We start from the raw sequence: 25,590 nt of genomic DNA, 5'->3' as shown, positions 1-25,590 counted from the left end.
CAGCCGTGCAGCAATTATGCTCTGTTCATGACCAGGCAGGCTGAATAAAAGTGTGGATCAGTGAAATTTCCCCACAACTGCAAAAAAAAAAAAAAGTAACTTTCTTCCTTCTAGTCATCCTTCTTCCTTCTCCAAATGCTGCTTGAGCACTTAGAGTAGATGAACCCTGTGTTAGCTGAAAGCATGGATCCTGCCCAAGGTTCCCTTGGAGCATCAGCCTCCCGCGCAAGAGACATCTTCATTTCTATCATGTTACACTTGCTCTCAAATATGATAACTTGATAAAGAAGAGAGACCTGTAAAAAAGACAGCAATGGTTACAAATATTTGAATCTCAGAGGGGAAAATCCATATAAAATAAATTACAAATCGAGTAATGACTAAACTATTTAAAAATGTATACATTTGTATATGAAAATTGCCATTTTCTTAAAAAGGCAGGTCATCTAAAAGGGTTAAGCACCGCTTTATCATGTCAGCATTTCATATAGCATCTAGCTTTAAAAAATAACACTGTAGGTCAGGCGTGGTAGCTCATGCCTGTAATCCCAGCACCTTGGGAGGTCAAGGTGGGAGGTCAGGAGTTCGAGACCAGCCTGGTCAACATGATGAAACCCCGCCTCTACTAAAAATACAAAAATTAGCCAGGCGTGGTGGCATACACCTGTAATCCCAGCTATTTGGGAGGCTGAGGCAGGAGAATTGCTTGAACCTGGGAGGCGGAGGTTGCAGTGAGCCGAGATCACACCATTGCACTCCAGCCTGGGTGACAGAGCAAGACTCTGTCTCAAAATAAATAAATACATACATACATAACATTGTAGTCTTTTATGTGAACATCTAAGTTTTCAAACAACCACCATATGGGATGTAACTAACATTTATTACCTAGCTAAAGATAACAAAAACAAACTGGAAAATTTCACTCCACATGTAAATACAGATTCATCTGTCCTATTTGTATTTAACAATAATGAAAGTATTGATACATGGAAAATCAGAACAGAGTAGATTTAAATGAAATATTTTTAATGTGACATTAATCCCACATTTTGTGCAAATGATTAAAAATTCAAATTAGGTGCACCAGAATCTGTGTCGGCTTCCTAGGGTGGCTTTAACGACGTACCATAAACACTGGTTGGATTAAAACAACGTAAGTTTATTGTCTCACAGTTTTGGAGGCTAGAAGTCTGAATTCACGCTGTCAATAGGGCCATGTACCCTCTGAAACCTATCGGGAACAGCCCTTCCTTGCATCTTTCAGCTTCTGGTGTTTACCAGCAATTCTCAGTGTTCCATGGCGTGTAGATCCATCATTCCAGTCTCTGCCTTGGTCTTCACATGGCTGTCTTCTCGCTGTCAGGTCTATCTCTGTGTCTCTTTTAAGGACACCCTTTCTTACAAGGACACCAAGTCCTTGCATTAAGAACACACCCTACTCCACCATGACTTCACCATAACCGAACTAATTACATCTACAGCAACCCTATTTTCAAATAAAGTCACATTCTGAGATGCTGGGGGTTAGGACTTCAACGTGTCTTTCTGGGGGACACAAGCAATTCATAACAGTCTTCCCCTTTGCCCCAAAATTCATGTCTTTCCCACATGCAAAACATATCCACCCCTTCCAAATGTCCCCAAAAGTCTTAACCATTCCAGTATCAACTCCGAGTCCAAAATTTCATCTAAGTATCATCAACTCGACGTCCCAAATGTTGTCATCTACATCATCAATGGCGAGACTCAGAGTATGAATCACCCTGGGGCAAACTCCTCTTCATCTGTGAACCCGTGAAGTCAGACAATGAGTTATCTGCTTACACAATACAGTATCTAGTCATAGGACAGACATTTTCATTCCAAAAGGGAGAAATTGGAAAGACAAAAGGGGTCATGGGTCCCAAACAAGTTTGAAACCTACGAAGGCAAGTTCCATTAGATTTCAAGGCCTGATACCTTCTGAGCCTGAAGAAAACTTAAAATTAAAAAAGAAAAAAAGAGATTTCAAGACCTGAGCATAATCCTCTATGGCTTGATGGCCTTTTACACCCATATGGTGGTTGTTTAAAAACTTAGATGTTCTCATAAAAGACTACAATGTTTTTATTTGTTTATTTGTTTTTTTAGATGGAGTTTCACTCTTGTCACCCAGGCTGGAGTGCAGTGGCGTGATCTTGGCTCACTGCAACCTGTGCCTCCTGGGTTCAAGTGATCCTCCTGTCTCAGCCTCCTGAGTAGCTGGGATTACAGGTGCCTGCCACCACATCTGGCTAGTTTTTGTATTTTTAGTAGAGATGGGGTTTCACCATGTTGGCTAGGCTGATCTTGAACTGGTCAGGAGTTTGAGACTCGCCTCTGCATCCAGCACTCCAGACTTTAAGTCATTCTTCTTAATTTTATTGTCTCTTTCAGTCAAGAATGACAATGTTTCTCCTGGTATAAAATTCTCAAAAGCCTTGTCAGCCTCCCAAGAAATTCATGGTGATCTAAGCCATCGGACAAGAGGGCCCTGCACAGATCTTTCTTGAACAACTACATCTCTATTCCTGGCTTCCAATGAGATAACTGATTGGATCCATGAGCCACACACCTCATTTATTTAGCAAACACTTATTGAGCCATATTTGTGATGTTTCTACAGTATTCTATTTGGACAGTTGGAGAATTTTCCAAATCAGACACTGCTTCCTTTTTGCTTAGCAGTTCCTTCTTCAATTTATCTCTTTCTTCTCACATTTTATTACAAGCAACAAGGAGACATCAGGCTTGCCCTTTGCACACTTTGCTCGGGATTCTCCTCAGCTAAATATCCAAGTGCATCATCACTTACAAGTTCTACTTTCCTTCCAACAGCACAACATAATACAGCCAAGTTCTCTGCTGCTTTATAACACAGATCAATCACCTTTCCTTCCGTGTCCAATAAAAGCTTCTCCTTTCCATCTGAGACCTCACCAGAAACACCTTGTAATGTTTCTGAATTTCAGGAACATTCCGTACATGGTGGTACATGTATTCTCTAAGACAATAGAAGCTTTCTCTGTAGCTCTCCTCTCTTCCTTCTGGGCCCTCATCAGAATTGTCTTTCCCCCGCCCACCCCCACTCTGCCAGGAGGAGTCTTGCTCTGTCGCCCAGACTGGAGTACAGTGGCATGATCTCTGCTCACTGCAACCTCTGCCTCCTAGGTTCAGGCAATTCTCCCTCCTCAGCCTCCTGAGTAGCTGGGATTACAGGCACGCACCACCACGCCCAACTAATTTTTGTATTTTTAGTAGAGACGGAGTTTCACCGTGTTGGTCAGGCTGGTCTCAAACTCCTGACTTCGTGATCCACCCGCCTTGGTCTCCCAAAGTACTGGAATTAAGGCATAAGTCACTGCACCCGGCACAGAATTGCCTTTAATGTGTGTATTTCTACCAATAATTTTGGACATGTGATCTAGGCTTTTACTATGAAGTGCTTCAAAACACTTCTAGCCTCTACCCATTACAGAATTCCAAAGGCACTTCCACACTTTTACATATTTGGTATAGCCACGCCCTACTTTTTAGTACCAAAATTGCTATCAGCAATTCATTGAGCCTTGTGATTTCTTGGGTGACAGAGAAACAGGTCATTGAAATGAGTCCCTAGTCCTAGCTCATGGCATCCAAATAACAAGATCAGTGACATAGACTATTAAATGTGAGAACTAGGAGGAAATCTACCTCATCACCATTAAAGATGATGAAACTACATGGTCGGGTGTTAACCAACATTGCCAGGAAAAATGGGCAGGCCAAGGTTCAGGCCAAGGTTCAGATGGGAAATGTTGGGGTGGAATGTTGATTTAAGTAATCTGGATAAAAAAATACTTTTAATGCTGAAACATGAGTCATGAGACACTAGAATATAGGGATCACTTCCTTTCAACTCTTCAAAAAGTACGTATGATAAACATTTGCTGATTTAGACTATGTAGAGAAGAATCAAAATGAATTAGTAAAACATCCAAATGGGGGAAGTATGTGTGTGGAAAGCATGTATTTTGAGCAGAATTTAATGAAGCTGACCGAGGGTTTCCTATGGAAGGAACTATGGAATGAAGGACTGAAAATCTGATTAAAGAGCAGATAAGAATGATTTATTACTATTCTTACATAAGTCAGTATCTACAAAGTGCTTTCAGACAATGTAATTCCTAAAAGAAATAGTTCTCCTTGCAACCTTAGTTAAGCCATAAATTTACTTTTTCAATCTCTCCTTATTCTTACAGCACAGCCTTGAAATTGATTTCGTAAACTTTTACATTGATTTTTGTACAGATGATCAACAATCTATATTAGCTGGGTCTAACATTATGGGCTTTTATTTTATCACCAGTTCGTTGGTCCTTGTGATCTTCCGGGTGACTGGGACTAGACCAGATTTTCAAAGAAAAGCAAGGGAAAGACAGCTGTATTTATTATATCAGGTGCTGCTTCGATTCCTCCCCTATTGATCTTCTTTACTCCTTCCAAACAAGACGGTGGATAATTTTTATCTTCTCTTAATCAGTGGGACTCAGAAAGGTTAAGGAATCTGAGTAAGGTCACCTAGCTGTGATTAAGTACAACAGAAAAAATATCTGATGATCACATCCCAGTAATACCTGGGTTGTTTATGAAATACCACGCTGCTCAGAGCACCCACCAGCTCTGCAGTAAGCCAGAACCCCTAAGTTCCAGGATTGCCGTCTATAGCAACACCAGGATAGACCAGTGGCCCAGACCAGAAGTCCACTGCTTTCTCTGCACCCATCTTCCTTGCAAAGGTTAGAAATTTGCATTCTAACATAATTAGGAGCAAATCAGAGCATTTCTTCGGTGACATTTTAACCAATGACCTGGAAGCAGAGGTTAAACATTAAATAAAAATTAACACCTGCTTGATATATTAAAAAGTATGCCACTGGGATAACATGGGATTGTAAATTCACTGTTTGTCTTTTTTTTTTTTTTTCCATAGTTATAACTGTGCCTTTAATTGTACAAGTAGAAGAATGCCTTGGAGTTAGAAAAATAGCCCTAAGGAAGAAGTGTTTGAGTCTTTCCCGCTGAGTTTTTTGCTCCCTTCCACCTCAGAGAGACCACATAATCAAGGAATACTGTATTCTTTATGTTTTCAAAGTTTTTCCTCAGTAGACATTCGTTTTCTGTAGTCCATAAGGAAAAGCATTCAGTTCAGAGGGGCCATGCAAGCAGAATGCTGACAGATAAAATACCATTCACCATCTTTTTACAATAAATGAAGATACTAGCAGGGGGCAAAGTTGGTGCCCATCCTAATCAGAGTTGTGGAAATCTCACACTGAAGAGGATTTGTGGTAGCTATTTCTCCATGTGATCACTCATATTCTTTGAGTCTTTTCACTGTGCTGGTAATGGACTTCCTAATTTAATTGAACCAACCCATCCAACCATCTTGAGTTAAACATTCTGCTGCTAACATCAGGGGAGGAATCGGGAGTTATTTCCAATGTAAAAACCTGAAGTCATGATCTCTCCTGGTCCTCGAAAATGGTGAGTGATGTCTGGTCCATGCCTGATTCAGAAAGAGGATTTGAGATTTCCTGGCTAATTTGGGGGGTTTTATCTGAAACAAGGTCTCACACTATTGCTCAGGCTGGAGTGCAGTGGCATGATCTTTCCTCCCTGCAGCCTCAGTCTCCTGGGTTCAAGTGATCCTCCTGCCTTGGCCTCCCAAAACTCTGGGATGATAGGTGTGAGCCACTGTGCCTGGCCCTAGAAATCGTTTCTACTCTGTATTTTATTAGTAGTAACCCAGGAATTAATGTTCTCCAAAATACACTTGTAAAACTGCAGTGGATCTGGTGACAAGAAATTATGCATTTTTCTAAAGTATGCAATTATTTAATATCTCACTTTCCAGAGGATTATTTCTAATGAATACAAGTCTCCCCTGGCTATTCCCCCTAATTGCCAGTGGGACTGATCAGTGTAAATAACAATCTCAATTGCTAAACTCACTTAAAACTTAGTGGTTTCAGGCTCCAGCACCTGCCTGTGGCTTATATGAGCTGGATGATGACCAGTGTCTCCACTCTCTGTAAAGATGATCCTTCTCTCTTCCATGGTCACAGAAGCTAGATGTGGATTCCTACATAGAGGTGGCATAACGTGGAATGTAACCCACGTTATGCACCTGCTACCACGAAAGCATTAGGCCAGGACATTTCTTCACAACTACACCTGTATGATGTGCATTACCATTTCCTTCTTCAGGTAAGGAAAACTGAGGCCCCAAGACACAAAGAAACTTGGACAGGATCACACGACTTGAGAGAGTGGATCAGAGACTTAAGTTTACTCAACTACAATGCCCATGTTCTTCCCACCAGGAAATCCTCTTTTCCTTATTCCAGAGCTGTTTTAGGAGTAAGTAACCAGCATATCCTAGAGAATCAAATGGTGGCTTGTAGTTCTCACTCCAGAGAACAACTTTAAATATGGCAAATGCTTGGAAAATTTATTATTACTTGAATTTTTATGGTCAGTTAGAAAAGTCTGGTTTGACGACTGTACTTTCAACACGCACTTCTAGGATACTTTTTTTTTTTTTTTTTTTTTGAGATGGAGTCTCACTCTGTTGTCCAGGCTGGAGTGCAGTGGCGAGATCATGGCTCACTGCAACCTCTGCCTCCCAGGCTCAGGCGATTCTTGTGCCTCAGCCTCCAGAGTAGTTGGGACTATAGGCATGTGCCACCATGCCTGGCTAACTTTTGCATTTTTAGTAGAGACAGAGTTTTTCCATGTTGGTCAGGCAGGTCTCAAACTCCTGGCCTCAAGTGATCCACCTCCCTCTACCTCCCAAAGTGCCAGGATTATAGGTATGAGCCACTGCTCCCAGCTTGATACTTTTGATGGGTCAGACACTGGGCTAGACTCTAAGGTGACAAAGTTGAATCCCTGCTCTCAAGGAGATCCCAGGCTAGTGGTGAGATGTGTCACCACTATGGTGGGGTTTTCCCACCATAATTCTCCATTTATTTGGATTTTTCTCCATGATGAAACCATCAGATCCATTTTTTGTACCTTATTTGTTGGGACCAGATAAAAATTTGAGCCTCAGCATGGTAAGTTAACTAATATGCTTATCTTAGATTTAACTCTAGCTGGAACTATTTCTAAAGCCTTGGGTAGAAGCCAAATACTAGTACTTCTTACACCCTCTAATGTGAACAGATGGACCTTAATGATTTTTATGTATTTGACATATAAAAATATAAAATCTTTTTTGTTTTTTTTTTTTTGAGATAGGATCTCGCTCTGTTGCCCAAGCTGGAGTACCATGGTACTATCACGGCTCACTGCAGCCTTGATCTCTCAGACTCAAGCAATCCTTCGGTCCGTCTTAGCCTCCTGAGTAGCTGAAATTATAGGCGTGTGCCACCACGCCTGGCTAATTTTCTATTTTTTGTAGAGACAGGGTCTCACTATGTTACCCAGGCTGGTCTCAAACTCCTGGGCCCAAGCAATCCCCCCACCTTGGCCTCCCAAAGTGCTAGAATTATATTCATGAGCCACTGCGCCCTGTCAAAAATATAAACTCTTTATGGTGGAAAACAGCCTTACCTAATCTTTCAGTTGTGCAAAAACAATACTCCAGGATTTCAATGCATATTATCATTAACCTAAAATGAAGCCATCCCCACTAACGAGTGTAAGTCTGACTGGGTGCGGTGGCCCACGCCTGTAATCCCAGCAATTTGGGAGGCCGAGGCGGGCAGATAGCCTGAGGTCAGGAGTTCAAGACCAGCCTGGCAACATGGTGAAATCCCACCTCTACTAAAAATACAAAAATTAGCTGGGCATGGTGGCTGACACCTGTAGTCCCAGCTACTCGGGAGGCTGAGGCAGGAGAATCGCTTGAACTCGCAAGGCAGAGGTTTCAGTGAGCCAAGATCGCGCCATTGCACTCCAGCCTGGGCAACAGAACAAGGCTCCATCTCAAATAAATAAATAGATAAATAAATAATAAATAAATAAATAAATAGTATAAGTCTTAAAGGATAAAATGAAATTTGGTGGTGCGGGTGGGGCAGGAGAAAAGTTACTGACAACCATGTGAAAAATCCTCAGAAGATTTTCCCCTCTTTATTTATAAATATTAAGGCTGTTTTTAACTTTTACTACAGTCACAGGAATAAAAGTCCTAAGAAGCCTCTAAGCCAGTGCTTCTCAAAGTGTTGTCTCTGAACCAGCATATCAGCATCATCTGGAAATTTGTTGGAAACGTAAATACTCAGACCCCGCCCCACACTTATTGAATCTGAATGTCTGTTTGTGGTGGTGGTGGTAGTGGTGGTGTTTGAGATGGAGTTTCGCTTTCGTTGCCCAGGCTGCAGTGCAATGGCACGATCCTAGCTCACTGCAGCCTGGAACTCCTGGGCTCAAGTAATCCTCCTGCCTCAGCCTCCCAAGTTGCTAAGACTGTTGGTGCCAGGCTAATATTTACTTTTTTTGTAAAGAGAGGGTGTCACTGTGTTGCCCAGACTGGTCTGGAACTCCTAGGCTCAAGCAATCCTCCCACCTCGGCCTTTCAAAGTGCTGGGATTACAGGCATGAGCCATTGCACCCAACAATTTTATCTTATTTTGCCTCTCTTTCCTAGCCACCATCTACGTTCACCCACCTCACACCAAGTAGATTTTGCCTTCTAAACCAATCCACCATTTTCTTCACAATAAACACCAGTACATCCCATGAGGTACAAACTGGTTTAGCTGGAAGCTATGAATGGGCTGGATTCAAACACCAGACATTGTCACAAAAAGCATATCTGGCATACAGCTTTTCCCATGTTGGTGACTATACCCAAAAGCCAAAAACAGCAAGAATAAAGTTCTACCAAACTTCCAGAGTGCTTGGGTAAAAGTCTACCTGGGAACCCAAAGCGTAAGGACACAGATTAGGTCACAGCGAAGGGCATTCTCAGGCTCAGTAAATCTATGGGTTTATTTTGGTTGTCTAGAAATTCAGAGGACAGGGATTTGAGAAGGTCTACCCCAACCGCCTTTATGTCATCCTCCACCCACTGTACATTCCCCTTATAGAAAATGAAATAATCACTTACTACAGATGGGCTCAGATAATTGGCCAGTGCCACCAGTTCCAAGAGAAACTGTGGCCAAAATTGACTTGAACGAGAGAGCTACTAAGTAGTTTCTTAGGATTCCTCCAGGGCAGCCCAAAAAAGTAAAGCGAAGAAAACAGAAGAGTAGAAAATAAACTCACATATGTCTCTTTCTCTGACATTCAGCCTCACACTGGTCATTTGTTCCGTATTTTCCTGATCACCGAGATGGTATCGCAATGGGCTCCTCATTTTTGTACTGATGGGTATGAAAGGGAAAGAAGGCGGTCAGGTTCTTCCAGTACTGAAACATCCTTTTTGACCTTTTGGTTCTGACTGCGAAGAAGAATAAACTATTTTGTTACATGCTAGTAAGCAACAGTGTCTGAGCAGCCCTAGCTTGTTCTGGAAATCCTGTCAAGTGTAAAAAGATTAATTTATCCATTATGGCCTCTTTTCCTAGCCTCCATAGCTTATTGCAGATCAAATTACATGTATAAAGTTTAAAAGGTAGATAACTAAGATAATAGCTGCTGTGGTTTTTACACCGGGAAGTAGAAATTCACACCTTATGAATATCTGTCATTCAATTTTTTCCCTGAATTTCAGTTTCCCATTGCTTTCCAATGTATTGTCAGAAATTCATGTAAACCATGAAACTAGACCCACTTTGGCAAAGGCCAAGCAGTGCATCCTGGGGTTGATTCATGTCATCTTGATAATGGTAAGTGTCAGAGGCCCAGGGTGTATTTCACGTCCTGATTTTTTTTGTCTTTGTGCTCTCCCCACTTAATCTTGCAGATGACAGATGAGATCTTCCCCGTTTGGACGTACTCCTACCTGGTGCTGCTGCTGCCTGTGTTTGTCCTCACCGATTACGTCCGCTACAAGCCGGTCATCATCTTGCAAGGCATTAGTTTCATCATTACCTGGCTGCTGCTCTTGTTTGGCCAAGGAGTGAAGACCATGCAGGTTGTAGAGTTCTTCTACGGGATGGTGACCGCCACCGAGGTGGCCTACTACGCCTACATATACAGCGTGGTCAGCCCCAAGCACTACCAGAGAGTGAGCGGCTACTGCAGGAGAGTCACGCTGGCCGCCTACACAGCAGGGTCCGTGCTGGCCCAACTCTTGGTATCCCTGGCGAACCTGTTGTACTTTTACCTCCACGTCATATCCTTGGCCTCTGTCTCCGTGGCCTTCCTTTTCTCACTTTTTCAACCAATGCCTAAGAAAAGCATGTTTTTTTCATACAAAACCCAAAACAGAAACTCCTCAGAAGCCACCGGGAGAGGATGCCATCTTAGAGGGATCTCACAAGGATCACAAAGCAGTTCACGGAATTATCCACTGTTTCAGGGGACCTGGATGCCAGCAGTGGGGCACCCCAAAGCCAAGCAATGTGACTTTGAGAGATTTCGTGCAGTGGTCCCGGGATTTGCGGGAGTGCTATGCCTCAAAGCATCTTTTTTACTGGCCCCTGTGGTGGGCTTTTTCCACAGCAGGTTTTCACCAGATGTTAAACTATGTTCAAATCCTATGGGATTACAAGGCACCATCTCAAAGTTTCACAATACATGTATTAGTCGATGTTCATGCTGCTGATAAAGACATACCCAAGACTGGGTAATTTATAAAGGAAAGAGTGTTAATTGACTCACAGTTCAGCATGGCTGGGCAGGCCTCACAATCATGGCGGAAGGCAAAGGAGAAGCAAAGTCACTGCTTTGCTGGCAAGAGAGAATGAGAGCCAAGCAAAAGGGGAAACCCCTAATAAAACTGTCAGATCTCGTGAGAGTTATTTACTACCATGAGAACGGTATGGGGGAAACTGGGGAAACTGCCCCCGTGATTCAGTTATCTCCCACCTGGCCCCTCCCACAACACGTGGGAATTATGGGAGCTACAATTCAAGAAGAGATTTGGATGGGCATACAGTCAAACCCTACAAATATATAATGGAGCAGTAGAAGCCCTTGAAACCTTTGGGTCTAGGTATATAAGACTTTATCTCATTAATATGCAGAAAATGTGCCACTCCATGTTTTTAAGATACTCCACGGTAAAAAAAAAAATTAGGCCTGTTTGGAAGTAACTCCAATCAATGCATTTCAGTGCAATAGAGCCCTGAAAAACGTAAGATAATAAGAACTGATATTACAAGACCTAAGCTACGTCAACTATACAACATATATTTAACTGACATTTTTGCTGTTTATAAAGAATATAGTGAGTATATTTAAAACACACACACACACACACACACTGGGCTCAATTTTTATTTATTTATATATTTTTTTTTTTTGAGAAGGAGTCTCACTCTGTCGCCCAGGAGGGAGTGCAGTGGCACCATCTCAGCTCACTACAACCTCTGCCTCCTGGGTTCACGCAATTCTCCTGCCTCAGCCTCCTAAGTAGCTGGGATTACAGGTACACATTACCACGTGTGGCTAATTTTTTGTATTTTTAGTAGAGACGGGGTTTCACTATGTTGGCCATACTGGTCTCGAACTCCTGACCTCGTGATCCACCCACCTCAGCCTCCCAAAGTGCTGGGATTGCAGGTGTGAGCCACCATGCCCGGCCCCTGGACTCAATTTTTTATCTATATTCTATCATTTGCCAAGTAGGCAAATCAATGAAAATTCTAGTAATCCATTTTCTCTTCTCTTTTTGAAGACCAGAGCAATATCTACTAGTTTATTCCACAGGATTGCTTTTTTTTTTTTTTTGGGACGGGGTCTCTCTCTGTCACCAGACTGGAGTGTGCAGTGGCTCACTGCAGCCTCCAACTCCCTGGTTCAAGCGATTCTCCTGCCTCAGCCTCCTGGGTAACTGTACAGGATTGCTTTAAAGATCAAAAGATATCATGCATTGGGAAGTATTTGTGTACTGTAGTATCTTAGGTAAAAATTAGTTGTTTTTATTTAATTTTCCTGAACGTAAAATAAATAGTACAACTTTCAAATTTGTATTCTTCAATAATCCTGCTGTAGTGATTTCAACACCAACTACCAAATAGTTTGAAAAAGAAGAGTTTTGTCACAAATTTAAAAGAGGCAACTAATGTAATAAAACTTTGAAAAAGATATATGTGGAAGATAAAGTTACACTCATCCCTAAAAACAGGAGCTACAAACTGGTGTCCTGCTGGTCAAATATGGTTGGACCACGCAGAGTTAGACAGTTTAAGGTTAAACTATCAAAACTCTTTTCAGGCAGGCATGGTGGCTCATGCCTGTAATCCCAGAGTTTTGGGAGGCTAAGGTGGGGAGGCCAGGAGACCAGCCCAGCCAACATAGTGAGACCCTGTCTCTATAAAATTTTTATTTTTTTAGTTAGCTGGGCATGGTGGTGTGTGCATGTAGTCCTAGCAACTGGGGAAGCTGAAGGTAGGAGGGTCACTTGGGCCCAGGAGTTCTAGGCTTCAGCGAGCTATGATTGTGCCACTGCTCTCCAGCCTAGGTGACAGAGTGAGACGGTCTCATAAAACAAACAGGCTGGGCAAGGTGGTTCATGCCTGTAATCCTAGCACTTTGGGAAGCCAAGGTGGATGGAGCACGAGGTCGGGAGTTCAAGACTAGCCTGGCCAACATGGTGAAACCCCATCTCTACTAAAAATGCAAAAATTAGCCAGGCATGCTGGCATGCACCTGTAATCTCAGCTACTCAGGAGGCACAAGAATTGCTTGAACCTGGGAGGCGTAGGTTGCAGTGAGCCGAGATCTCGCCACTGCACTCCAGCCTGGGCAACAGAGCAAGACTCTGTCTTGGGGGAAAAAAAAAAAATAGAAAAAAAGCCTTTTTCCTTTCTGGAATCTTTCAATAACTCTAGTCTTTAAAATGTGGTTTGAAAGGCCAGGTGTGGTGGCTCATGCCTTTAATCCTAACACTTTGGGAGGCCAAGGCAGGTGGACCAGCCTGGGTAATATGATGAAACCCCATCTCTACAAAAAAATGCAAAAAAATTAGCCGGGTGTGGTGGCGTTCACCTGTAGTCCCAGCTACTCCGGAGACTGAGGCAAGAGAATCACTTGAGCCCAGAAGGTCAAGGCTGCAGAGAGCCACGATTGCTCCACTGCACTCCATCCTGGATGACAAAGTGAGACACTGTCTCAAAAAATAATAATAATAAAAAAGTGTGGTTTGCAGACCACATTACCATGAGGTGGGCACACACAGGTAATGGCCTGCAGACCTGATATGCATAAACTGACCTAAGCCATCGGTGACCGCAGCTCATAGTTTTACCTTTTTAAGGGATTGTAGAAAAAAAAATGCAACAAGAGTTGTAAAAAAAGGATATGTGGCTCATAAGCTGTAAATATTCACTATCTGGCCCTTTAGAAATTGTGGATCTTGAACTCAATATAGTGGGTTGCTGACGAGCATTTTTAAAACAGAGTAGACTAGTCTAATATAGAACAGGGAGCATTATCAGCTTGTAAGGATACATTTTGTTTTGCAAAAATTCATTTCACACACATATATATGCACTAATTAATATATAAAATATATTTTCCTCAGGCTATGGTCGAAGAGTTTGAAAGCTTCTGCTTTTGGAGCTATCTTATACATATCAGGGTTCCCAGCAAGACAAATAACGTACTTGCATATTTCCTTAACTGTACATATGGGGATTTGCCAAAGCTTGTTGCCCTCCGATTTCAGACTGTTCGCTACACCCAGCTTCCTCATTCTCTACCATATCCAGATATTTATTTGCTCAAACAACAATTAACCCCAGAATGAATTCTTTTTTTGTTTTGTTTTGTTTTGTTTTGTTTTTGAGACAGAGTCTTGCTCTGTCGCCCAGGCTGGAGTGCAGTGGTGCGATCTTGGCTCACTGCAACCTCCACCTCCTGCGTTCAATCCATTCTCCTGCCTCAGCCTCCTGAGTAGCTAGGACTACAGGCGCCTGCCACCATGCCTGTCTAATTTTTTTTTTTTTTTTTTTTTTTGGTAGAGACGGGGTTTCATCGTGTTAGCCAGGATGGTCTCGATCTCCTGACCTCGTCATCCGCCCACCTCAGCCTCTCAAAGTGCTGGGATTACAGGAGTGAGCCACCACGCGCCCGGCCCAGAATGAATTCTTATAACTGCTCATTCTATCTTCTCTCCACAACCAAGTTATTGTATTATCCTGTATAATTTTCTGTCTGGCCTTGTATGCATATTATGTTTTTATTCCATTGTCCTTAATAAAAACCTCAGACACAGCACCCCTTAACAAGTAGTAGTCCTCAATTATGGTGATAATGACAGCAGGAAACAAGTGCCCTATGAGAAAGGCAAGGTAGGAGGTGGTGGATGAGGCTGGCCCTCCCAGTGGGTGTGTGTGTGCCTGAGCATCATTGCTATCCCTTGAGTTGGCTGGTGTCTCCTTCCTCCTTATCTAAAGATGAATTTCTGATATTGTGTGTTGTCTGACAGGCAAAAGGCAGGAAGACTGAGCAACAAAGAGAAATCTTGGGAAGGACTCTGGGGAATTGAGGGTTTTCAGCTCCCACTGCTGGGTTCACCCTTCAAGGCCCCTCCTGGGCCTTCTGCTTGGGCAAAACCTTCCTCCTGGCTCAGAAGCTACAGTAGTTTGGAGAGTTTTAGATAATTGTCCAGGCACTCCTCGTCTCTCACAGAATATACTTTGCGAGGTTTAAAACACTCTTCCAAAGAGAATGTGGTGCAAGGAGGGAGAGGTGGGGTGACACGGGCATTAATACTCCAGGGGACAAAGGGCAGGCCCCAGAGCCGTCTTTGAAGTTAGCCCAACAATCTGCATGTACTTTCCTGACAAAACAAAGTTTTCACATCAAATGAGACTTTGAAGCTATTTATTCTAAAGCTAAGTTGTTCCACACCCACCTGTTTGTTGAACAAAGTGGGGCCCATTGTTGAGCTCACATTCTTCTCACTTCCCTCCCTGAAAATTCCTAACGTTTGATTGGTTAGGTCAGGGCTCCGATTGGTGTTTCATCCTCTGCACTGCTGGCCTCTTGGACTGGGCATTTCTTTGTCGAGGGGGACTGTTCTGAGCTCTGTAGGATGTTCAGCAACATCGTATGCCTCTAAGCCACTAGTTGCCAGGATGCACCCCATTGTGATAACCAAAAATATCTTCAAATATTGCCACTTGTCCACTACAAGGCAAAAATACCCCTAGTTGACAACCACTAGATAAGATTTGGATTAGGGTCGGAACTTTTTTTGTGGGGGAGGGATTGGGGGGGACGGAATCTCGCTTTGTCACCCAGGCTGGAGTGCAATGGCGTGATCTCAGCTCACTGCAACTTTCACCTCCCGGGTTCAAGCAATTCTCCTGCCTCAGTTCCCCTAATTTTTGTATTTTTAGTATGGATGGGGTTTCACCATGTTGGTCAGGCTGGTCTCGAACTCCTGACCTCGGGTGATCCACCTGCCTCGGCCTCCCAACAGAGCTCTTCTATAATCCTTATCACACTGTATTTTTTTTTATTTATTCACTTAAATTTATTTATCTGATTTCCCCACTAGGCTGTATTGTTTTCAAAGCAAGGACCCAAAGTTTACCACTATATTGTTCCACAGAGAAGCTCAAAAGTACTTGCTGGTTTAACAAATGAAGGAAAGAAGGAAGGCAGAAAAGAAGGAAGGAAGGAACAAATAAAGAACAACATGATCAGGCCAGGTACAGTGGCTCACATCTGTAATCCTAATATTTGGGAGGCCCAGATGGGAAGATTGCTTGAGGCCAGGAGTTTGAGACCAGCCTGGTCAATATAGCGAGACCCCATCTCCACAAATAAATATATATATTTATAGATATATAAATATATATATAGAGAGAGAAATATATAAATATATAGAAAAGTTTGGCATCTGTCAGGCATCTTGAGGAAATTTTTTAAAATGGTGTTACCGAAAGGAAAGAGAAAACAGAGACAAGGGCAAAGAGAGAGAGGCCATCCTTCCTAAGGCATTGGTAATAGGCTCACAGAAAGGGCGTGGGAGAAAAGAGCGGCACCACACATTAGGAAACTTTAGACTGCAGACCTTGTGCACCTCAGTCCGATGACCGGGCATTCACAGTTCCCCATTTCTTACCCTCTGTTTGTCTTGACCAGACTTTAGACAGGCTCCTGGCTTTCCCACAGGCCCCTAAATGTTGCTTACTCCAAACCCTGAGCAAACACAAAAAAATGTGGAATGTGTCCCCCTTATCAGCTCCAAACGGGAATTGGCTGACCACAGTGGGATACTTTCCTGTCAAACTCCACTGACCAGTTCCCCCTGGGAATCCAGCTTCCTTTACAGAGATTCTGCTTATCTCTGCTTGTACCCTCTTTACCCTATTAAAAAAAAATCCTTTTTCTGTTTGATCTTGAATCATGCAGATTTCTGCAATCAGAGAGTTCTTTTTATTGCAATAGCCTTTCTTCTAAATAAAGCCTCTCCTATCTAAGTCACATATTTTTTTTTTTTTATTTGACACCAGGTTTCTAAGCCTGAGTTTTAACATCTGCAAAGGGAAGAGGAAAGAAAAAAATGACCCTCTCCATGGGTCCTCTCCAGTCTACTATTTATGGAAGCCTAAATTCGGCTGGTCTATTTCAACCCTTAAGAGAAAATGATATGTACAGTTCACAGAGGTGGATCAAGCAATTTTTCATTCAAAGTACACAATAAGTCAGCATTTTTTTTTATAGTCTGAAAATGCTTCAGTGCTTCTGTAACTGTGGATTTTAACAAAACTGTATGCTATTTTACTATACATGGATTAACAAGATGTAGTTTATCTTATTTTTTTATTTTTATTTTATTTTATTTTATTTTAGGGGCCATGGCAGCCTTCACAGTGGCTACATCAAAGTCAACTGGGATCTTCTGGGTGAGTTATCCTTGGTGATCTTCTCAGGAGCAGATGCAGGTTCTCTATTTCTCATGCATTTCACAACTAATATTTGGGTGTGCTATGCTGGTCTCTTGATATTCAAGTCAAGTTTTATGTTCCTTACAACCATAGCTGTGTAAGTATTTACCATCTATTTCTTTTAACTACTTAAACTACTTAAAGCAACAAAACATGTTTATTTATTCTTCCAGCTCCTCTGAATAGCATTTTGCAATGTTATACCTAAGGCTTCCTACAAGAGACAATGAGACTACATTCCCATTTGAATCAACTTTCTCTTACGACTTGACTACGATTCCTAATCAGGAGGATAAATGAAGTTCTTACAATTCCTAAGCAATAATATGTTGTTAGGCTTCGATTTTGTCTGATTTAGCAACATAGTATAAGATACGATTCTAATTTTGACTAAGTTTAGTTTTCACTCCCATTGTTCCTGCTTGAATAGTCAGAGCGTATCTATTTCTTTTTGAAACAACTTATCAAATATTCTCAGGGCTGTTACAGAAGTGAAGCTGTTCTATTAAACTACATATAAATACTATCTCACACAGTAGTGTAAAAATATGAGGTATTTGATTTAGATTAATCATAAAGTAAAGAAAATGAGCTAAGGAGGTGGTAGCTACTGGCTGGAGAACACTTCAAGGAATTAAATGCTACTTCTCATTTCCTGTGTAATAATGTATTTCATTCTATACACCAAATTAATCAGAAATAAACATCTGAAAATATTTTCCTTGGCTGAACATTACTGGCAGCATTACTGCCCTGTGGCCTTAAAATTTTCTAGTCTATTTGTCTATAAAATGAGGATGAGATGCATTTCTTTCTAAGGAGTATTAGTAATAATGACATCTGAATTTTCAACAGAAATACTGGAAGCCAGAAAATAATGAAACAACATTTTAATTTTTATTTCTATTTATTTATTTATTTTGAGACGGAGTCTCGCTCCATTGTTCAGGCTAGAGTGCAGTGCACAATCTCAGCTCACTGCAACCTCTGCCTCCCGGGTTCAAGTGATTCTTTGCCTCAGACTCCTAAGTAGCTAGGACTGACTACAGGTGCACGCCACCACGCCTGGATAATTTTTGTATTTTTAGTAGAAATGGGGTTTCACCACGTTGGCCAGGCTGGTCTCGAACTCCTGACCTCGTGGTCCGCCCGCCTTGGCCTCCCAAAGTGCTGGGATTACAGGCGTGAGCCACCACGCCCAGCCTATTATTTTTGTCTTTTAAAAATAATTGCACCTTTTAGTTTAGATTCAGGGTGTACATGTGCAGGTTTGTTACGCGGGTATATTGCACGATGCTGAGGTTTGGGATACAATTGATCCCATCACTCAGCTAGTGAGCTTAGTCCCCAATTGGTAGTTTTTCAACTTTTGCCCTCTGCCCAAGAACATTTTTAAAGTGTGAAAACTAAAAAGCTGCTAGCTAGAATTTTATACTCGGCAAAAATATTCATCAAAAATTAAGTCAAAATAATGATATTTTTAAGACAAAAATTAAGCAAAATTATTGTGGTTTACACTAAAAGAAATGTAAAGGGAATTCTTTAGGCAGAATGAAAATGATCACCATTAGTATTGCAATAATATAGGAAAAAAAATACTGGAAAAAATAAATACGTAACTAAATCTAAGCAAATCTTGGTTTTTGAGTCAGAGTCGCACAGTCTGGAGTGAAGGGGTACCATCTCAGCTCACTGCAACCTCTGCCTCCCAGGTTCAAGCAATTCTCGAGCCTCAGTCACCCAAGTAGCTGGGATGACAGGTGTGCACCACCATACTCGGCTAATTTTTTTGTATTTTTTGTAGAGAAGGAGTTTCACCATGTTGGTCAGGCTGGTCTCCAACTCCTGGCCTCAAGTGATCCACCCGCCTCAGCCTCCCAAAGTGCTGGAATTAGAGATGTGAGCCACCGCACCTGGCCTAACGTTTCTAGTTTTAAAAATGTATGTAGAGGCCAGGCGCAGTGGTTCATATCTGTAATCCCAGCACTTTGGGAGGCCAAGGCAGGCGGATCACTTGAGGTCAGGAGTTGGAGACCAGCCTGGCCAACATGGTGAAACCCTGTCTCTACTAAAATACAAAAATTAGCTGGGCGTGGTGGCAGGTGCCTGTAATCCCAGCTACTAGAGAGGCTGAGGCAGGGAATCGCTCGAGCCTGCGACGTGGAGATTGCAGTGAGCTGAGATCCCACTATTGCACCCCACCCTGGGCGACAGAACAAGACTCCATCTCAAAAAAAATAAATAAATAAAAATATATGTAGAGTTAAAATTTATGATGGTAATAGCACAAAAGGAAGGGGAAATAATAGATTTAAAGTACTGCAAAATCCTTATATTGTCAAAGAAGTGGTGAAAATACTATTTTAGGGTAGATTCTGCTAGGTCAAAAATTCATGCTGTAATATATATGGTAACTACTAAAAGAATAATACAGTAAGATAGTACTAACAAGCTAATGAAGGGAAGGAAAGTGTTTTTAAACTTAATTAATGCAACAAAAGACAAGAAACAGATCAAGGAACATAAATCAGGCAGGACAAATAAATGGTAAATTTAAAATCCCATATAGCAGCAAAATCATTAAAATGTGCCTGAACTAATTACTCCAATTATAAGATAAAAGTCAGCTGAATGGATTTTAAAACTCAAAACTTAATTATGTTGCTTTCAAGACACACTTCTTGAAAATAAGGGCTCCAAAGTTTGAAAGTTAAAAAATGGGAAAAAATATACTGTACAAACGCTAATACAAGGAAAGCTAATTTAGTTATCCCAGTATCAGATGAAATAAGCAACAACACCAGAGTGATTTGTCTTTTCATTATAAGTTTCATAGTCATTTCATAATGATAAAAGTGTTAATTAACAACTAGGTAAATAATGTATTCTTTTTTTTTTTTTTGAGATGGAGTCTTGTTTTGTCACCCAGGCTGGAGTGCAGTGGCATGATCTCAGCTCACTGCAACCTCCACTTCCCGGGTTGAAGCGATTCTCCTGCTTTGGCCTCCCGAGTAGCTGAGATTATGGGCGTGTGCCAACACACCCGACTAATTTTTGTATTTTTAGAAGAGATGGGGTTTTGCCATGTTGGCCAGGCTGGTCTCAAACTCCTGACTTCAAGTGATCCCACCTACCTCGGCCTCCCAAAGTTCTGGGATTACAGGCGTGAGCCACCGTGCCCGGCCAATAAAGCTGTTCTGAATTTGTATGCACAAAAATCATAGCCTCAAAATGCATTAAGCAAAACGCCAAAAAAAATTTAGAGAAATAAAAAAGTCCACCCTCACAGTTGCAAATGTGAACACAGCTTTCTCAATAACAAGCAGACAAAAAACATCAGTGAGGATTAGGAAGATTCAAACTACATGTCGAATAAAGTTGCAATGATGGATATGTGGAAACTGTACACACTGCAGGATAAAGACTATTTTCAAGTGAACATAGAAAAGTGACCAAAAACAGGCTTGAACTGGGCCAAAAAGTAGTACTCAATAAATACCAAAAGATTGAAATCATACGGAAAAAGTATTCTGACAACCATAATTAAGCTAGAATCATTAGCAAAATTGTAATTTAAAAATACCCAAATGTTTCATAATTAAAGAAAGAACATGGTCAAAAAATTATACTTGGAGTTAGAAAATAATTTGAACTGAATGACAATGAAAATATGAAAAATCACAACTTATAGGATGCAGTTAAGCAGTGCAGGGAGAGAAACATACAGTCTCCAATGCGTTTATTTTTTTAAAAGAGAAAGGATAAAAATTAAGTTACTTAAACATTCATCTTCAGAAGCAAATGAAACTCAAAGAAAAGTAGAAAATGTTAGAGATAACAAAAAATAAAATCAATGGAATAGAAAATAGTACAATAGGAAAAATTACCAAAGCCAAATTAGTCATTTGAAAAGTCTAATAAATGTGAGAGAGAGTACTCATGCATAGAACGGAAAAAATATAAGTTATCAATATCAGAAATGAAAAAGGGGAGATGATTACGTATCTTTCTCAGTTCACTGCAACTTCTGCCCCCAGAGGTCAAGTGATTCTCTCCCCTCAGCCTCCCAAATAGCTGGGACCACAGGTGCGTGCCACCACACCCAGCTGATCTTTTTTATTTTGTAGAGATAGGGTTTCATCATGTTGCCCAGGCAGGTCTCAAACTCCTGAGCTCAAGCAAGCTGCCTGCCTCAGCCTCCCAAAGTGCTGGAATTATAGGTGTGAGCCACCATGCCTCGCCTCTTTTGCCCACTTTTTAATTGGGTTCTTTGATTTTGGCTCATTAATTTGTGTAAGTTCCTTATAGATTCTGGATATTAGATTTTTGTTGGATGCATAGTTTGCAAATATTTTCCCATTTTGTAGGTTGCCTGTTTACTCCATTGATAGTTTCTTTTGCTGTACAGATGCTCTTTAGTTTAATTAGGTCCCATTTGTCAATTTTTGTTTTTGTTGCAATTGCTTTTATTTTAATTTTAATTTTTGTTATTTTAATTTTTATTTTTATTTTGATACAGAGTCTCACTCTGTCGCTGGAGCTGGAGTGCAGAGGCACGATCTCAGCTCACTGCAACCTCCACCTCCCGGGTTCAAGCAATTCTCCTGCCTCAGCCTCCCATGTTAAGTGGGATTACAGGCACCCGCCACTATGCCCAGCTAATTTTTTGTATTTTTAGTAGAGACGGGGTTTCACCATGTTGGCTAGGCTGGTCTCAAGCTCCTGACCTCGTGATTCGCCCGTCTCGGCCTCCCAAAGTGCTGGGATTACAGGAGTGAGCCACCACTCACAGCCTATTTATTTATTTTTTTGAGACCCAGTCTCACTCTGTCTCCCAGACTGGAGTGCAGTGGCACAATCTCAGCTCACTGCAACCTCTGCCTCTCAGATTCAAGCGATTCTCCTGCCTCAGCCTCCTGAGTAGCTGGGACTACAGGTGCAAGACACTACACGGTCTCCCCAAGTGTTGGGATTACAGGTGTGAGCCACTGTACCCAGCCTGAAATTGCTTTTAGATTTTCTGTTTTTATTTGATTTTCACCAGTTTATGCCTATTTTTTCTTTATGGAAAAAATATGATTTTTAGCTTACCTTGCTCTTTTCTTACTGTAACAGGAAGTAAATCTCTATCTTCCCCCAATATTCATGCTAAATATTTTGTTTTCTCTTAGCAATCTCTTGATTAGGAAAAAATAATTCTAGCCAAACCACATCAGTTTCGTTTCATGGTCAATGGCTATACTTAGGAAGGAGAACCTGAGAGTTAGTAAAAATAATAATAACGATTTTTCAGTCATTTTTACTATTCCTGACTATAACTTCCATGTTGTGAAAAGATAAATGTATATTAGTCTTGAGTAGTTCAGAACATATTGGTTCACAGCCATATTGCATTTCTACTGCATGTTAACTTCATTCTACTGATGGAAGCAACTTAACATCATTCTACTGAAGAAACAAATAGGGAAATGAGAAAAATATTAATAATTAACTGTCAGGATGTGAGATGTTTAGAAAAAACAAAATCCTTTGATGAATTAAGAAATGCTCAGAATGTTTTGTTATGGGCATGAAAGCAGGGAAAGTTTAAGCCACATGAATAGGGAGAATCCTGAGATTCTAAGAAGCTGTAAAATGAGACTCGTTATCTAACTGTTAGGGTTCTCCCAGAGAAAATGTTCAGAGTTTTCTACCAAAGGCCTGCACAGCCATCTTTTATCTAATTTGTCAGTTCACTCAGATGGTCAGTAAGTTTAGTGAAGAGAAAAATCATTTCAGACATAATTAATTTGGGATACATTTTTAAAAGTCATTACTGGGCAAGGATCGAATAAACCTAGTATTTTAGTGTCTGGAGACATACTCAGTAGAGGAACAAAAGGAACTTGACCAAATAGATGTGTGAACTTTGGCACTAAATAAAATGATCATTTACATATCTGACTCAACATACTGACAAAATATCATTTTCTACATATGTGAATTCAATCTCTGTAAGTTCATTTACATCTAATTACTGCTCCAACTTCTAGGCAACTTACAAATTTAGCAAGTGTAGAATAAATTTATCTCATGCAAAGGGTTAGTATTCAGGTTTAGAAGAAAGTCTAAGACTGTTGACCATGCATGATTTCAATCATTGTGTGATAGAAGTTTACATAAAATAATTTGTGATTTCTTTATTTTTATTTATTTATTTATTTTAGAGACTGGCTCCATGTCCAGGCTGGAGTGCAGTGGTGTGATTTCAGCTCACTGCAACCTCCACCTCCCGGGTTCAAGTGATTCTTGTGCCTCAGCCTCCTGAATAGGTGGGATTACAGGCATGCGCCACCATGCCTGGCTAATTTTGTATTTTTAGTAGAGATGGGGTTTCGCCATGTTGCTTTCGCCATGTCTCAAACGCCCGACCTCAAGTGAGCCGCCCGCCTCTGCCTTCTTAACTGCTGGGATTACAGGCTTAAGCCACTGTGCCTGGCCTAATTTGTGATTATTATATAAAAAGATACTTACTTTGCATTTTTTTCATGACGTAAAAACTGATCAATTTAATTAAAAATTAATCAAAGCAGTTATCTGGTACTAATTTATTCCCTGATGGGGTGCAAGCTCCGTGGGTGCCCTCATTGTCTAGCTTGTTCCCTGTTATGCCTCTGCTGTTTCCTCTAGTTCTCGCTTTATGTAGGCACTTGGTTAGTATTTCCTCCAAAAAAAGAAATACATACATACAATATGAAAATAAAACTTTGAGCTATTGAAATTTTGTGTGTGTGTGTGGTGGAGTCTCTCTCTGTTACTAGGTTGGAGTGCAGTGGCATGATCTCAGCTCACTGCAACCTCCACCTCCTGGGTTCAAGCCATTCTCCTGCCTCAGCCTCCCTAGCAGGTGGGACTATAGGCATGTGCCACCACGCCCAGCTAATTTTTGTATTTTTAGTAGAGACGGGGTTTCACCATGTTGGCCAGAATGATCTTGATCTCTTGACCTCGTAATCTGCCCGCCTCGGCCTCCCAAAGTGCTGGGATTACAGGTATTAGCCACCGAACCCAGCCTGAAATTTTTTTAATTTAACCATTTCATTGTTATACAGGCACAACCTAATTTTTTTATGCTTTAGCATGTGTTCCTATTACTTTCCTTTAAGTTATAGAGTAAATTGAGAAATGCTAATCTCATACTTCCATAATACACAATACATAAATGATTGAATACAGCTTCAAGGGAGCTCCATTTTTTAAATTACAGACAATACTCCAGAGACTCACCTGTACTTAGTGCCAAATATCCAATGGAAGAACACAAATACAACAATTATTTTCTAAGAACTTGCTAGTCCTAGGCAGTGTTCTCTGCATGGTAGCTCAGTGTCTCCACAGCAACCAAGTGGAGGCCACCGTGAAATAACCCAGCCGGAGCTTCAAGATAAGATTTTAGATAGTATGATTACATGTAATTTCAGGTATCTTGGAAATAATTTGGGGGTTTGCACTAAAAATCTTAGGATTCAAAGCCACTTGGAGCCCACCATCAAAACTGTGTTTTTTTTCGAATCCATCACATGTAGAGGTCTTATCCAAAACCAAATAAATCACTGTCAAGCTGCTTAGGCATCTGAACAGATTAAAGCAAGATTCCAACATGAAATAATTTGCATACTAAAAGGAGGAAATCTGCCATTTGATTTCATCTAAGTTTTAAAAGCGTCAATGTAGTTCCACATTTGTTCAAGGGAAAAATTGTTAGCTGAACAAGAAAGACCTGAAGCTCCAAGTCCCATTTGGACCACCTGTCATGTTCACTGTGTGGGACCTAGGGTCATTTATGGGGTTTGCTATGTTTAATTAGTAGTATCTTGCAGGGAAATAATGCTTTTTCGTTAAATCATATAGTTTTAAAATGCTTCTATTTGTTTTTTTATGTAAAGAATTTTGGAAGGGACACAAAAATAGTTCACATTTTTCATTTGGTTCATTTTGTAAATAGATTCACATTACAAATGTTTTAGCTAAATTGCACAGGAGAACTTTAACTATGTATGTCAATCTTGACGGACTAAATTTAACATCCCAGTACAATTATTTAAAATGAATTAATTACCAGATTGAATAAACTATGAAAGGAAATAATTTGTGGATTTTGCAGAGAAATATTGACTAATTAGACTCTGAAATTGCTGATTCAGACAATCAATAATCCAGTGATTAAATCTTTAAAAAAGTAAAAAAAATTCATCATGCTGACCTGTTTTCACATATTGATAAGTTTATTTTATTTTATTTTATTTTTAACAGAGTCTTCCTCTGTCTCCCAGCCTGGAGTGCAATGGCATGATCTCGGCTCACTGCAACCTCCGCTTCCCGGGTTCAAGGGATTCTCCCGCCTTAGCCTCCTGAGTAGCTGGGACTACAGGCATGCGCCACCACACCCAGCCAATTTTTGTGTTTTTTGGTAGAGACAGGTTTCACCATGTTGGCCAGGCTGGTTTCAAACTCCTGACTTCAAGTGATCCGCCTGCCTCGGCCTCACAAAGTGCTGGGATTAAAGGCACGAGCCACCATGCCC

General features: G+C 41.0%; 1 protein-coding gene across 1 annotated transcript in view; it reads left to right on the top strand.

The window, feature by feature from the left end:
* The first annotated feature begins 3,458 nt into the window (after positions 1–3,458).
* The window catches only part of LOC103217997 (thiamine transporter 2), a 45,226-nt gene continuing 23,094 nt past the window's right edge, over positions 3,459–25,590 (top strand). Inside the window, 6 exon segments of the mRNA XM_038001440.2 lie at positions 3,459–3,490; positions 7,004–7,121; positions 9,923–10,363; positions 10,365–10,693; positions 11,072–11,110; positions 16,933–17,124. Of these exon segments, the coding sequence (XP_037857368.2) occupies positions 3,459–3,490; positions 7,004–7,121; positions 9,923–10,363; positions 10,365–10,693; positions 11,072–11,110; positions 16,933–17,124 (1,151 nt within the window).

This window comes from Chlorocebus sabaeus, chromosome 10 (assembly GCF_047675955.1).
Source record: "Chlorocebus sabaeus isolate Y175 chromosome 10, mChlSab1.0.hap1, whole genome shotgun sequence".
In the NCBI taxonomy this organism is placed as follows: Eukaryota; Metazoa; Chordata; class Mammalia; order Primates; family Cercopithecidae; genus Chlorocebus; species Chlorocebus sabaeus.
This window is presented reverse-complemented; position numbering and strand designations above follow the sequence as displayed.